This window comes from Rattus rattus, chromosome 5 (assembly GCF_011064425.1).
Source record: "Rattus rattus isolate New Zealand chromosome 5, Rrattus_CSIRO_v1, whole genome shotgun sequence".
In the NCBI taxonomy this organism is placed as follows: domain Eukaryota; kingdom Metazoa; phylum Chordata; class Mammalia; order Rodentia; family Muridae; genus Rattus; species Rattus rattus.
The window spans coordinates 51,889,687-51,905,591 of NC_046158.1; the positions used below are offsets into that span (position 1 = coordinate 51,889,687).

At 34.5% G+C, this 15,905-nt stretch overlaps 1 protein-coding gene across 4 annotated transcripts in view; it reads right to left on the reverse strand.

The window, feature by feature from the left end:
• Positions 1-15,905, reverse strand: part of Lnpk (lunapark, ER junction formation factor) — a 60,581-nt gene that overhangs the window by 24,623 nt on the left and 20,053 nt on the right. For all 4 annotated transcript variants that reach the window (XM_032903506.1, XM_032903509.1, XM_032903507.1 and 1 more), the window contains 4 exons: positions 12,710-12,768; positions 10,185-10,225; positions 7,288-7,371; positions 7,151-7,202 (listed from right to left, as the gene is read on the reverse strand). In XM_032903506.1, coding sequence (XP_032759397.1) covers positions 7,151-7,202; positions 7,288-7,371; positions 10,185-10,225; positions 12,710-12,768 — 236 coding nt within the window. The remainder of the gene's footprint in view (positions 1-7,150; positions 7,203-7,287; positions 7,372-10,184; positions 10,226-12,709; positions 12,769-15,905) is intronic.

Sequence of the window (15,905 nt, forward strand, 5' to 3'; positions counted from 1 at the left end):
CTTAGCCATTCTGACTGGTGTGAAGTAGGATTTCAGGGTTGTTTTGATTTGCATTTCCCTGATGATTAAGGATGTTGAACATTTCTTTAGGTGTTTCTCAGCCATTCTGTATTCCTCAGTTGAAAATTCTTTGCTTAGCTCTGTACCCCATTTTTTAATAGGATTATTTGATTCTCTGGAGTCTAATTTCTTGAGTTCTTTGTATATATTAGATATTGGCCCTCTATCGGATGTAGGATTGGTAAAGACCTTTTCTCAATCTGTTGGTTGCCATTTTGTCCTATTGACAATGTCATTTGCCTTACAGAAGCTTTGCAATATTATGAGGTCCCATTTGTCGATTCTTAGTCTTAGAGCATAAACCATTAGTGTTTGGTTCAGAAAATTGTCCCATGTGCCCAGGTGTTCGAGGCTCTTCCCCAAGTTTTCTTTTAATAATTTCAGTGTGTCTGGTTTTATGTGGAGGAACTTGATCCACTTGGACTTGAGCTTTGTACATGGTGATAAGAATGAGTCAATTTGCATTCTTCTACATGCTGACCTCCAGTTGAACCAGCACCAATTGTTGAAAATGCTGTCTTTTTCCACTGCATAGTTTTAGCTCCTTTGTCAAAGATCAAGTGACCATAGGTGTGTGGGTTAATTTCTAGGTTATCAATTCTATTCCATTCAACTACCTACCTGTCTCTGTACTAATACCATATAGTTTTTAATCACTATTGCTCTGTAATACATCTTGAGGTCAAGGGTGGTGATTCCCCAGAAGTTCTTTTATTATTGAGAATAGTTTTCACTATCCTGGATCTTTTTGCTTTTGTAAATGAATTTGCAAACTGCTCTTTCTAAGTCTATGAAGAACTGAGTAGGAATTTTGATGGGGATTGCATTGAATCTATAATTGCTTTCAGCAAGATGGCCATCTTTACTATATTAATCCTGCCAATCCATGAGCACAGGAAATCTTTCATCTTCTGAGATCTTCAATTTCTTTCTTCAGAGACTTGAAGTTCTTATCATACGGATCTTTCACTTGCTCAGTTAGAATCACACCAAGGTATGTTATATTATTTGTGGCTATTGTGAAGGGTGTTGTTTCCCTAATTTCTTTCTGAGCCTGTTTATCCTTTAAGTAGAGGAAGGTTACTGATCTGTTTGAGTTAATTTTATATTCAGTCACTTTGCTGAAGTTGTTTATCAGGTTTAGGAGTTCTCTGATGGAATTTTTGGAGTCACTTAAGTATACTATCATATCTTCTGCAAACAATGATCTTTTGACTTCTTCCATTCCAATTTGTATTCCTTTGACCTTTTTTTATTGTCTAATTGCTCTGCTAGGACTTCAAGTATTATATTGAATAAGTAGGAACAGTGTGGGCAGCCTTGTCTAGTCCCTGATTTTAGTGGGATTGCTTCAAGTTTCTCTCCATTTACTAGTTTGCTGTATATTACTTTCACTATGTTTACTTATGGGCCTTGAATTCCTGATCTTTCCAAAACTTTTATCGTGAAGGGGTGTTGAATTTTGTCAAATGCATTCTCAGCATCCAATGAAATGATCATATGCTTTTTTTTTCCTTGAGTTTGTTTATTTAGTAGATTACATTGATGGATTTCCGTATATTAACTCATCCTTGCGTCCCTGGGGTGATGCCTAGTAGATCATGGTGAAAGATCGTTTTGATGTGTTCTTGGATTTGGTTTGCAAGAATTTTATTGAGTATTTTTACACAGGTATTAAACTGTCTTATTGGCACAAATCAGGTCGCATTAATCCTTTGCCTTAAAACAATCAAAATTCAAAATAAAAAACAAACTGACAACAGAAGTCTTATAGTGATCTACATTCTAGAAGGCTCTATCAGAGATGGATAGAGCTGCTATTCTCTTGCTGTCTATTTCCCCCTCTCTCAGTCTAGCCCAGACCTACTGGGCTTGCTTTTTCTAAAGTATTCTAGGCATGTTCTCGTCTCTGTGTCTTTGTACTTACTGTTTCCTGGCTATGCTATTCTTCCTTCAGGTATCTACATAACTCATACCCTCACTTCTTTCCTGTCTCTAACACACTCTCAGTGAGATCTTCCCTAGTAACTCTACCTAATAATACTATCATCTGCCCTCCTGTAGGTATTTCCTATTCATCAACCTTTATTTAACTCTATCAATACTAACCTATTGTCTACCTCTGTACAACATGGAAAACAGAAAGGCTGTCCTTTTTGTTTACTATTGTATCCCCATCAGCAGATGGACACTCAGTAAACACTTGGTGAAAGAGAAATAGATATTAGTACATATGCTGGACAGTTTTATGTCTACTTGATTTAAACTGAAGTCATTTTAAAGGGAAGCTCGACTGAGAAAAACGCCTCCATAAGATCAAGCTGTGGGCAAACCTACAGGGCATTATTTTTTTCTTAATTGGTTACTGATGGTGGAGGGCCCAGCCCATTGTAGGTGGTGCTACTCCTGGGCTGGTGGTCCTGAGTTCTATAAGAAAGCAGGCTGAGAAAGCCATGATGGGCAAACTAAAAAAACAGCACCGCTTCATGGCCTCTGAATCAGCTTCTGCCTCCAGGCTCTGGCCCTGTTTGAGTTCCTGCTCTGACTTTGATGAACAGTGATGTGGAAGTATAAACCAAATAAAAATAAACACTTTCGGGATTGGGGATTTAGCTCAGTGGTAGAGCGATTGCCTAGCAAGCACAAGGCCCTGGGTTCGGTCCTCAGCTCTGGAAAATAAAATAAAATAAAATAAACACTTTCCTTCTCAACTTGCTTTTGGTTATGGTGTTTTATCATAGTAATAGTAACCCTAACTAAGATAGTATATTAGAATTAAATTCAGTCCTGTATTTCGAGATCTTGAAAATGAAAAGGGTTAGTCCTTAAAAAAAAGCTTAGTCCTGTATAATCAAAATCTTGAAAGAAATTTCATTTTTCATCTTTCTCAAACACATATTTCTACATGATATAAGAGTTTGCAGGAATTTGAATAGTAACAAATTTCATTTTTCATTTCCATCCAAGCCTTATTGCTTTTTAATATGAGACAGAAATCTTTCCATCTTCTAGCCCATGACAACGCGAGCATCTAAGCAGCAGATAGCTCTGTTTAGTGTGCACATGCACAGGTCCCGACTTTTTTACTCTTTATGCTTATTCCTTCCTATCAAATGATAATCATTTTTAAAAAAGATCAAACACTCAATAAAAATTCCTTGCCAAAAAATATTAGGGAAAGATATTTCAAGGTATCAAAAATAAAGAAACATCCAAAACCCCTTCCAGTTAAAAGTCTAAGGAGAAAAGACAACTAAACATAGCATAAAATTCCAATGGTGTCACAGAACAGAAAGGATAAAGAACAGCCTTTACCCCTCCATAATGGAGCAGAGGGCTATGAATATGCCTTCCTGTTATGGTAACAGGAGAAGCTTGGCACAAGAACAAACAGGAACTCTACACTGTCTTTGCCATTTAATAAATCAAAACTGTTCTTTAAAAAAAGACATATACTTGAGAAAGATGGCTAATAATCCAGTAAATATATTTTTAACTTATGTTAATGAGTGTTTGATCTTTAAAAAATGGTTATCATTTTATAGGAAGGAATAAGCATAAAAGTAAAAAGTTGGGACCTGTGTGCACACAAATCAATACTACCCTCAAAATTTGTAACCAGTCTAAGCACAGTAAACATCATTAACCCAGTAACACAAAATTAAAATATCGATTATGCACACATCAGTTACAGCTCAGCAACTGCAAGAGAGATGGTGAAGTGAGAACAATTAAGTAAGGGATCTTTTTGGAGAGTAGATCTTTCCAAGGGCCAAGGATGAATGCTATGTATGTATTCAGTACTTATTCTTTCTGTTAACCATAAAGCAAACTAAAAGAGAGAGAAGGGAGGAAGAGAGGAAGGGAAGGCTAGCATGCAATGGGGCAAAAACTAAAGACTCAGGACTAACAAACATAAAATCAACGGCTCTGTGACTACGTCACCTATAAAAACCACAGGAAGCAGGAAAGGTGGCACACACCTGCAAGTCTGAGGCAGGAGAACTGACAAGTTCCAGACTGGTCTGGGCTACAGAGCAAACCCGGCTCAAATAATCAAAAAAATAGGAAACTAAATATTAAGTAAGATTAAATAGCACAAGTATAATTTTCAAAAAGTAGAATAAAATTATAACATAACTTAGAACTTTTAAAGGTAAGAAAAAATCCAAAACAGTAATTATATGCTAAGAATAAGACAACCTAGAATATACCCAAAAGAAATACTATTTTTTATTTAAAGTTGTAAATTTTTTGAAGGGGATGGGACTGGGAAAATAGTTCGGTAGTAAAATGTGTGTAGTAATACCAGAATTCAATCCCCAGAACCCACCAAATGAAAACGGGGGCGTGGAGCGCCAGGGCTGGGAAGCAGAGGCAGGCTCCCTGGAGCTCCTTAGCCACCAACCTAGCCCACGTGGAGAAGCTGAGAGACCCTGCCTCAGAAACCAAGGTAAACAGCACCTGAAGAATGTGACAGCATGGGGGTCTTCTGGCCTCCACAGGCATGTGCATACACATGCATGCACAGTTTCACACACAACAGCATCCCCCTACACATACACAGTTATTAATTTTTAAGGTTAAAAACTGATACATCACTGAGGTATCTGCCTATTAAGTATTCAGCACATTTTAGATGTCTACTAATTTGCAGTGATGGAATTTACACATGTATGTCATGGTGCATGTGTGGCAGTCAGAGGACAGCTTGCAGGAGTCAACTCTCTTTCCACCATGTGGATCCCAGGGATAGAACTGAGGTCATCGTGCTTGGCACCAGGTGCTTTACCCACTGACTCGTCTTGCTTGTTCCTTCAATGTATGTTCTTAAATGACTGATCATAACAACTAAATATGAATTCTCTAAGACTAACCAAAAGCAGTACAAGTATCCAGAGCAAATGAAAACAGCAGCAGCTTTTCTATAATTATGATTCAGTGTCAGAAGAAAAATTTTATTTGGTTCTTGAAAGTTTCTAAGTAACACTTAAATTATCAAAATAACTTACTTTAACTCAATGATAAAATACCTAAGAAAGTTTTTTAAAGTAACAACCACAGCTTCCTGTAAAGTACATTAAGAAAGATATTTGCCATTTTTGTATTACTTATTCAAAAGATTTCTTTTTTTTTAAGATTTATTTATTTATTTTATGTACAGCATTCTGCCTGCATATGTGACTGCAGGCCAGAAGAGGGCACCAGATCTCATTTCAGGTGGTTGTGAGACACCATGTGGTTGCTGGGAATTGAACTCATGACCTCTGGAAGAGCAGTCAGTGCTCTTAACCACTAAGCCATCTCTCCAGCCCTTCAAAAGATTTCTTACACACTATTAAATGGTTCCTCCAGTCAAGCTAACCAGCCATATCCATCAGACCAGTTTTTCTCTATGTGGAGAGAACACATAAAATCCAGTCTTTCTAAATTTCAAGTAAACAATACAGCATTGCTAACTATAAGTATCCTGTACATTAGCTGTCTAGGCATATATTCACCTATATAACTAAAGTTCTATGTCCTTTGGCCAGTCTCTCCCTATTGCTCTCATCAGCTCTCTCTCTATCTTGGGAAACAATTTACACTCTGTTTCTATGAATTCAGGATTTTTTTTAAGAAGTAGTACTATATACACAAAATTGCTTGGGTCTGGAGAGATGGCTCAGGGGTTAAGAGCACACTGTCTGCTCTTCCAAAGGTCCTGAGTTCAATTCCAAGTAACCATATGATGGTTCACAACCATCAGTAATGGGATCTGATGCCCTCTTCAGGCACCGAGGTGCACATGTAAGTAGAACAGTCATATACATTAAATAAATAAATCTTTTTAAAAATGCTTCAGATAAACAAAACTTTTTCTATGATTGCTTAACAGATGTACAAACTATACTGATTATAAAATGGGAATTTCACTAGAAACACACATAGTTTATTTTAATGGTATATGAACTTTTACTTTTACCAAAAGAGCAGCCAAAAAATAAAATAAGAAAGAACAAACTCAAAATCCTAGTTATCAAGGCCAAGAGAGTAAATCTTCCTACTCAGCAATATCAATTAGAAAACCTAAAAATGTAACTCATTTAATCTGCATGGACCTTGTGGATATTTATAAAAGATTACCTTCGCAAAGTCATAAATGCTACTGGAACTTTAAAACCAGCCTCCAATTCTACAAGGATGAGAATTGCAGTTTTCTATTTATTTAATATTCTTCAAGACCACAAAATCTTAAAGACTTACCAGATTCTAGTGAAAACAAAAATATAAAAATTAAAAGCTGATGCAAACTTTTATCCTTCACATTCTACTTTAGGAGACTTTTTACGTAAGCATTTAAAATGACTTCTGGGGGCTGATGAAGTAGCTCAATAGGTAAGGCACTTAATTCCTAAGTCTGAGAACCTGAGTTCAATCCCTGTAGCCCACACAAAAGCAGAAGGACTAAGTCAACTCCACAGAGCTGCCCTCTGACCTCTACATGAAAGCCTTGGCACATGATACACACAATAATAATAAAATGACTTGAAAATTTACATAATACGTAATGTAATGGTGATGATTTGTATGGCAGATAATACAACTTCAAAAATTTGTTGTTATATGAAATTCAATTTTCTTTTTTTTTTCCTCATTTTTTAAATTATTTTACTTTTTTACTCTTTTAGAACAGACTTCAGCCTTGGCAAAAATCTTCATTCTCCAGAAGAAAATCATAAAAATGAAAAGATATTAATAAGATATTTCTTATTATTTACAAAGTAAAATGTAAAATATAGGTGAAATAGTTAAATTTTCAGATTGAAAGCAATTATATACTTTAATCTCAATATTCAATATTCTAATTTATCAATATATTCCCACAACACAAAAACGAAATAAAATTAGTGTTATCTACCCAAAGTAATATGTCAGATTACCAAGTATAAATTAAGATAAAAACATTTAACATTTTACATTAACATAAAAGTTTAAATTAACATAAAAGCATTTAACTTTTTACACACCACCAACACACACTTGTAAACTCACTTGGATAAATATGGATCTTTCCAACAGCAGCAGCAGTGTCTACAAAGTTATTTACCTTGTCCTGGCTTTGCAGTTGCAGCTGCTCCAGCAGATGGCGGCTCAAACTCCTGTCAATTACAATAATGTTTAAATTATACATTACCCTATTACAATGTATACGTTGTAATGGAAAAATAGTGTTATCAGTTTTACCTTTGCTTTCTTTGAGTCTGGATCAAACCTTTCAAGAATTAATTTTGCTGTCTTATAAGTTTCTTTTTCCATGACTTCTTCAAGCTACAAACAAAAATTTCCATCAATTATTGTATTTTGAAACATGTACTATTTATTTTTTATAAATCTATTCAAATTGTATTAAAGTATCAATCAGAATTAAGGAAGATAAAGTCACCCCCTCCTTTTTGTACTTATATCTAGCAAATGTATCTAAATTGATAGATTTTCCTGCAATCAAATAATAAAAATCCAAGCTTTTAAAATAGTGTCTAACCTCTAATATGTTACTTGTATTTTAACAGCTTTACTGCAAGGAAATACCAAATATCGCTAATTGTTTACATATAATGAGGAGAATAATTACATGCACCAACTTCAATAATGGAATGTGCAAAAATCTATCAGCCATCATTATTGGAAGTTATTAGACATGACAAGCAAATGACAGGCAATTCCTCAGATTTATTTCCTCACAGCACTTAATGCTATTAATTTAAGAAGGTCGTTAGCCAAGAGCTTTACAAAATAAAATCTCTGTGCCAATTAACTGCTGTCAGCATGGATTTTAGATTATTTATTAGCAGAAGCAATTAGCTCGCTGCAGACATGGTGGGAACTGTAACTGGGAGAACAGCCCTGGAATCTGCTCAAGTGGCTCAGAAGCCTCTCCCCGCCTCTTCTCTTACATCCAAACACCTTTAGAAGAAGTCAATCGCAGAATTTAAGTTTTCACTGACTTCTAGGCTCACACTAGGTAGGGACTGTAACTAAAAGCCTCACTGTTGTAGCACTTTATTTACAATGCTCTTAAGACACTTTATAAGCCTAATACAGGGGTTCAATTTTAAAAGTAATCACTAGCAAATATCATTCCAACAGTTATAGTCCAGTATTAGAAAAAGTTAAATTTTAGTACAAGACAGTCAGTTATGACAAATAATTAGCGTGCAATTTAAAATGCTTTGGGAAAAATTGGAACATGACTCTTTCCTTCTTGGTGACCAATAACCACTTATATTCGTTATATGTCCTGTTCATTCCAAGGACACTTATCTTCAAAAGTGGCCCTCACCACATTTACTTAGTTAAAGCATATGTTTCAAAGAAATGCCTTGCCACAATTATAGCTAATAGATTGCCCATTAAATGTTAAAATTTAAGAATCTCAGTTCTTAGAGGAATGATTTATAACTCTCAATTTAGTAAAACTAAAATATTTTACTAGTTATTTCAAAATTATAACAAATTCTCAAGCAATTTCAATTTTCTTATATAAAATTCATTTTGGACTAGTGAAAAATTAGTAATGGAGGTAAAGAAAGAGCATCATGCAATACATCCCCAAATCAACATCATCATGAAATATTAAAGAACTGACTCTCTCATTAGACTTTACACCTATACTATCCAGTAGACCTCAGTACTGACAGATATGCTCCTACACTGGCACGATAAAGTCACGAAGATGAATATGGTAAATGGACACTTAAAATGTTGCTTTGTGACCTAGAAATTAAGTTTGTAGGTTTATTTCACTATAAATAATGAAAACGTAACTAGTCAAATATGACAAGTAGTTACTGATTTAGTCAGCATAGCTACAGATAAAATCTATTGCTAGGTTTATGATTAGCATAATACGAAAATGAAGTCAGTCTCTGAAAAACACTGTGGATTTTCTCCTACATGTGATTCCTAAATTTGACACCCACACAAAACCATGTCTATGTCCATGACATGAAGACAGAGTGACTGTCTATGGGAACGAAGGAGAGCAATGGAGGCAGGGCCACAGGGACTCTGAGAGGGCATGTGTTCAATGGACAGTACATACTTGCACCAAGTGACCTATGTAACATAGTAAATATAACCAATCTATGTAGGGGAAGGCTTTAAAAGATAAAAAAGGTTTAAAGTTTTAAAAAGATTAGATACAATGATAATCTTTAATGGAGAACTCAAAGTCAAAATGCTATTTCAACAACGCTATTCCTAACAGATCAGTAAACGATCACTTGTGTGTCTGTATTTCATTTACCTTAAATAAGATTAAATTTTTAAACAGTAATAAACCAATCCCATTCTCCCCTTTATGATTTCAATTTTATCTAAAATTATTTTTATATAATATATATCCCTGTCATAAAATACGTGCCACCACAGGCAAGTGACCAAGGGCTAAAATCTCAAAAGCCAGAAACCAAAATAGATTGTCAGTTTGATTACCTCTGCTACTTGTCACATCAACAGAAAACTATATACAATATATTACACGCTAGACAAAAGTACATGAAACTGACCATATATACTTTAATTTCATTTTATGAATTTCTACATAATCATACAGTCAGCAACTATCACTATTTCCATATTTAATACTAAGAAAATAGGTAAAATCACTAAGACAAACACCAAGATTAATTCGCTTATTAAAGACTTTAGATGTCCGCCCCCCTTCTCTCTCTCTCTCTCTCTCTCTCTCTCTCTCTCTCTCTCTCTCTCTCTCTCTCTCTCTCTGAATCACAATACTAAGGAAACCTAAGAATTAACACGATCCATGTTTCTTCCATTTGGGGCTCTAACACAATCTAGGTACTAACCTTTATACCCTTTGTGCCTCATTTAGTTCTCTGTTGGGAATTATTTACCTACTTCCTGTCTCCCAATTAACATATATTCTCATAATCTCAAAAATCCACACACCTAAACTACTTTTTCCTGTATATTAACTCTTAAATATTCATAATTTAATTTCAACATTAAAGTGCTATCAAAAAGTATTCCTTGGAGAATCACTGTTATAATATATAAGCATTACTTACCCAATTCTTAACTGATTTACATAAATTAACTTTAAATAAAATTTAACTTACTATCTTTTTCTTCTGGGATTTTAAATCATCCAATGCTTCATCTAGAAAAGGAGATTTAAATCACATATTAAAGTGAAGAGATACAAGAATCATCATAAGTACTATATGTGAAGCAAATGTAAAAAAAGTTCATGATTTCTCTAAATTTATGCCATAAGTAGAGATAAAAATTATCTTAATTTTTACTCATACATTTCATATTCTTCCTGTATTATATATTTCAAGATTCAGAAAAAATTTAAATGGACTTTATATAGGCAAAATTCTTCATATTTTTCTCAGAAATGATTCTTTTACTTCTCCTTGAACATTTCATTCTCCTTAATTTACAAATACCAAATCTCCTTTTACAGACTGATAATAAAAATATTCTTTGTTCATAAGAAGCATATTGCTTATTTCAATAGACTTTTGAAAATCTTTTATTATACCTGAAAATTTCCAAAGTAGTATTTTCAAAATTAAGTAGCTTTTCAAAATTAAAGACTGCTAAAATTTACATGCTTATTTTAGTTAGCATAATGGAACATGAGCAATCATTTCAAAAGATATCCCTTAAGCCAGGTATGGTGCTGCATTTAATCCCAGGGAGAGTCATAACAAAAAGATTTCTGTGATTTCAAGTCCAACATGGTCTATAAAACAATTACTAGATGTCAGGGCTACAAACTGAAACTCTGTCACCAAAAATAAATTTTTAAATAAAAATAAATAATTTTGGAGAAAAAATAAGGAAGGGTTAGAGAGATGGCTCAGAGATTAAGGGCACTCGCTGCTCTTGCACAGGACTCAGCTTCAATTCCCAGCACCCACATGGTGGCTTACCGCCACCATGCATTATCCCGGTTCCAGGGGATCTGATACCCTCTGACCTCCACAGGCACCAGATATTCATGGTGCACATGCATACATGAAGGCAAAACATTAAATAATTCCTTAACAAAAAGGATCCATTTACAAATGTATTGTTTCTATTTTTCCGTAGAAATTCTTAATTAGCAAAAATAAAAAGTAACTCCTGCAAAGTTGTTATCTCGCCTCCACATGTGCACTGGACCAGAGTTCGGTTCCCAGCTCCTACACTGAGCACATCACAACTACCTGTAACTCAAGTTCCAGTGATCCGATGACTTCTTCTAGCCTCTACAGACACCTGTACATACACGTGATGTATTAACACATATAGGCACAAACATATATGTGTAATAAATAAAGCTGTTTCAAGTGAAAAAAGTGTATTTAAGTAGTGTTTGTTAGAAATTAATTACATTTAAACAGAAATACATTTAAATAAGTAGAGAAAAAAATGTGAAAGAATCAAAGATGTCTGCAAATAAGTGGTTATTTGGGCTAGAGCACATATCCTAAACTAGACAGAAGTGAGATTATAGGCAAGGAGCATACATCAAAGGCCATCTATTCATACAACTTACATACCGAAGCAAATATCTTCAAACCATGTAGTACTTATAAAACTACTAGAAATGTGATATTTTACATTAATACTTTAATCGTATATCTAAGTATGATAATATATTATATTTTTATTTTTATTTCTCTAAAATATACCTCAAAATAATAAGCAGTGAAGAAGGTGAAGGCAAAACAAAAGAAGAGAGAGCATGAGTTGATAACTAAGTCAATCACAGGTACAAGAGTTCAGTAGACTATACTTTTGTACAGTGGAAAAAAGAAACATACCATATAGAAAGTTCATTTCAGATAAACCATAAATATTTAAATCATATATGAGATAAATATATATCTCGTTGAACACGGAGAAGTCAAGCTGGTGCATAACTAGATAAAGGCTTCACCCCTACTAGTGTTCATGGTACTGGCACACTACAAAGAAAGGCAAACACCAACCCCTGCCTCTGCCTCCCAAGTGCTGGGATTAAAGTTACTACCGCCCAGCAAGATACTTTTTAAGACCTGAAAAATCTTTAAAACTTGCACATATATAAAACATACAGAAGCAAAGTTTTGTATTTATATATTTCACTTAAGACAAAGCTAAAGGGTTGTGATGTTAATGAGAGTAATACAATTAAAAGAAAAAGCGAGAGAGATGGCTTGGTAGTTAAAAGCACGCGCTGCTCTTCTAGAGGACCCAGGTTTAATTCCCGGTACCCACACATCTGTAACTCGAGATCCATGGGGACGCAGTGACCTTGCCTGGACTCCACAGGTACCAGGAGTGCACACGCAAGTAGAGCCCCATGTACACAAATGAAATGGATAAGAAACAAGCATGTATGTACTATATTTTACTCTGTACCAATGTTGCCCACAAAAATTAATTTAACAAATACAATTTGCTTTTACTTAAAAAAATGTTTGTATAGAAAAAAACTAAATAAAAATTGACACATATTAAAGACAGAACTTTCTTACACTCATGACCTTTGTTATGTAGGACAGCAAACAATCTGACACACCACACTATCGTCTCTGGCTTATAAAACACCACACTGTATGATGAGTTTATTTACTATAGATTTATAAAAAGTATTCAAACTTACTATTTCTCTCTGTTCTCTTGGAAAAGAAGAAAATAAGCACAGTTCTTAATGTCCAGATGCTAGAAAGGAAGCAAAATTCAAAATAAAATCCATCATTACAAGAGGTGAATCAGAATCTAAAGGCAAAAATCAACAGTTCCAATAGAGTTAGGCATTTCTCCCTATGTATTGAGAATCAAAAATCACTGTTTTGTTAAGAAACACCAGAGGCTCACTAGATATTTCAATAGATGAGCTCTCAACTAAATTCCACGGACATTCATAGAGTTCCTCCTGGAATTATAAAACCACCTTTCTATGTGTGAATGCATTTCTCTAGAGAAACCATAGCTTTTGTCAACTTCTATAAACCCCCCCAAAGCATTAAGAACAGTATTATAGAATGCTTTCTTTTATTAATTCTATTCTATTTTTATTTATGTGTATGTGTCTGTGTGTTTATATGTACATATGTGTGGGGATGCCCAAAGAGGCCAGAAGGTGTGCAATCACCTGCAACTGAAGTCCCAGTTGTAAACTAACATAGATGCTGGGGACTGACCTCAAGAAGGAGCAGCACAAGCTCTCAACCACTGAGCCATCTCTCCAATCTCAAGAATGCTGTTTAAGTAAATATTGGTTCCAAAAACGTTTCCTATCTGTCCCCTTGTGTTAACAGGTAAGCATGTTTTGCTTTTCCAAACAAGAGTATTATTACATGATCCCTACCGTTTAACACTGACGAGATTTTCATTATTCAATAGAATAAGCTATCCAGAGAAAGAAATTCAGAGGGGGAAAAAAACCTTACTTTCAAATAATAAAATTTAGCTAAATAACGCCTTTCTAAAAATTTCTAGTAGTAACTCTTTAGGCTTTTGCACTATTAATATATCCAATAATATTAAAAGAATTAAGAGAAACTCAAAAAATAATCCTATCTCAAGGTTGTCAGAGTCATCTCTAATATAAAACCAGGAAACTCTGGGCCTGCCAGATGGCTGTGGGTCAATGTGATGTGACTACCTGACAACTTGATATCAACCACCAAAAGCCACATGTAATCAACCCCACAATTCTGTCCTCTGTCCTCCATAGGGTCTGCAACCACACACACACACACACACACACACACACACACACGTACTACACACCACACACAAATGAAAAGATTAAAAATTTAATGAATCATAACAAGCAATGAAATTGTGTCAATAATACTAATAAAATCTCCCAAATCAAAGAGACCCAGATGGATTTACTACTAAATTCTACTTGACTTTTAAAGAACAAACATCAATGCTTCTTAAACTACTCCATAAAATAGAATGGGAAATAACATTACCAAAGTTTTTATGAAAGCAGTATTATCTTGATACAAAAAGCAGAAAACAATTATAGGACAGTCTTCTTAATGACCACAGAAATATAAAAATTCAATGAAATATTTAAAAGCATCAAAAAGATCATCTGCCATGCCAGCTGATTTTGTTCCATAAATATAGGGATGGTGCAAGAATATATACAATCAATAAATATAATACACCACATTAATGGACTCCAAGACAGAAGTCATATGATCATCTCAATAAACACAGGAAAAGCTTTTAACAAAATCTAATACCCTTTCATGGAAAGATTTTAAAAAGCTCTGAGGAAGTAGTAATAAAAGAAATAATAAAGCTATATAAAACAAGCCTATAGCCAATACTATACTAAGTGGGAAAAAACTCAAAGCATTACCTAAAATCAAGAGCAAGAAAAGTTGTCTACTATCCTACTCTGATACAATCGAGTGCTGCTTAAAGTCAGCTACAGCACTCGACAAGAGAAGAAGACAAAAAGGGTACAAAGAGAAAAGGAAAAGGCCAAAGTCTCCTTATTTGTATTTGATATCTCTATACATCAGAGATCCTAAAACCTCCCTCAATAAACTGGTAAACATTTTCAAAGAAGCAGGATACAAAATTAACATTAAATATCAGCCTTCCTAAGTACAAAGACTGACAAAGAGTTGGGAAAACAATCCCATTTACAATTGCTTCAAGAAAAAAATTAAATATTTAGAATAAACTTAGCCACAGAAATGTATGACCTCTACAGTAAAAACATAAAACTGAAGAAATTTAAGAAACTAAAAAGCATGATGATATCCCCCAGACCCATGCTCATGGACTAGAAGAATTAAGATTGTGAAAATGATTATATTACCAAAAGCAATTTACAGACTAAGTCAATTCAATCCCTACCAAAATTCCAACATCGCTCCTCACAAAAATATATGGGTGTGTACATGTGCCTTTGTGTGCACGTGCATGTGCACTACATGCGCATGTGTTCACGTGCGCATGCGCAGGCACCAGGGGTATCATCATACCTAATTCCAAATTATACTACAGGGCTACAGTAATAAAAATATCATTAAATGGGCACCAAAACAAAGCATATAAATCAGGGTGATAGAGGAGAAGACCCAAATATAAACCCACACAGTGGCAATACCTACCTGACTTTTGACAAAAAAATGACAAAAATATATATTGGAGAAATATAGCCTTTTCAGCAAAAGACACTGAAAAAAATTGAACATCCACAAATAGAATAGAAGCTATTAATTATTTCTCATATTGTAAAAAAAAAAAAAAATGAAAACCAACACCTGGAGAGGTGGCTTAGTAGCTAACAGCACTGGCCGCTCTACCGGGAGGAAAGGAGTTCCAATCCTAGGGCCGTATCAGCAACTCATAAGCACCTATAACTCCAGGGCCCAGGAATGCAAATCTCTCTAACGTCTATAGGCACATGCGCAACCAAATATGCATGAGCGCATGCACACACACACTAAAACATCGATTCCAAGTGGGCCAAAGAACCTTTATAAGACCTAAAGCTCTGAAACTATTAAGAAAAAAAGACTTTCTGAATAGAAATCTTGTATAAGAAATCATGACAACAATTGACTAATGGGATCTCGGGAAACCAAAGTTTCTATTCATACAGCAAAGAAAAACAACTAAATGAAAAGACAAGCTACAGAATAGGAGGAAAATCTTTGCTAGCTATACATCTGACAGAAGATTAGCATTTACAATATACAAAGAACTCAAAAATGAAAACAGTAAGAAATCAAACCACAAAATCAATAAATGGGCTAGAATAAAAATGAATAGGACAATTCTCAAAAGATGATACAAAATGGTCAATAAACATAAAAAAT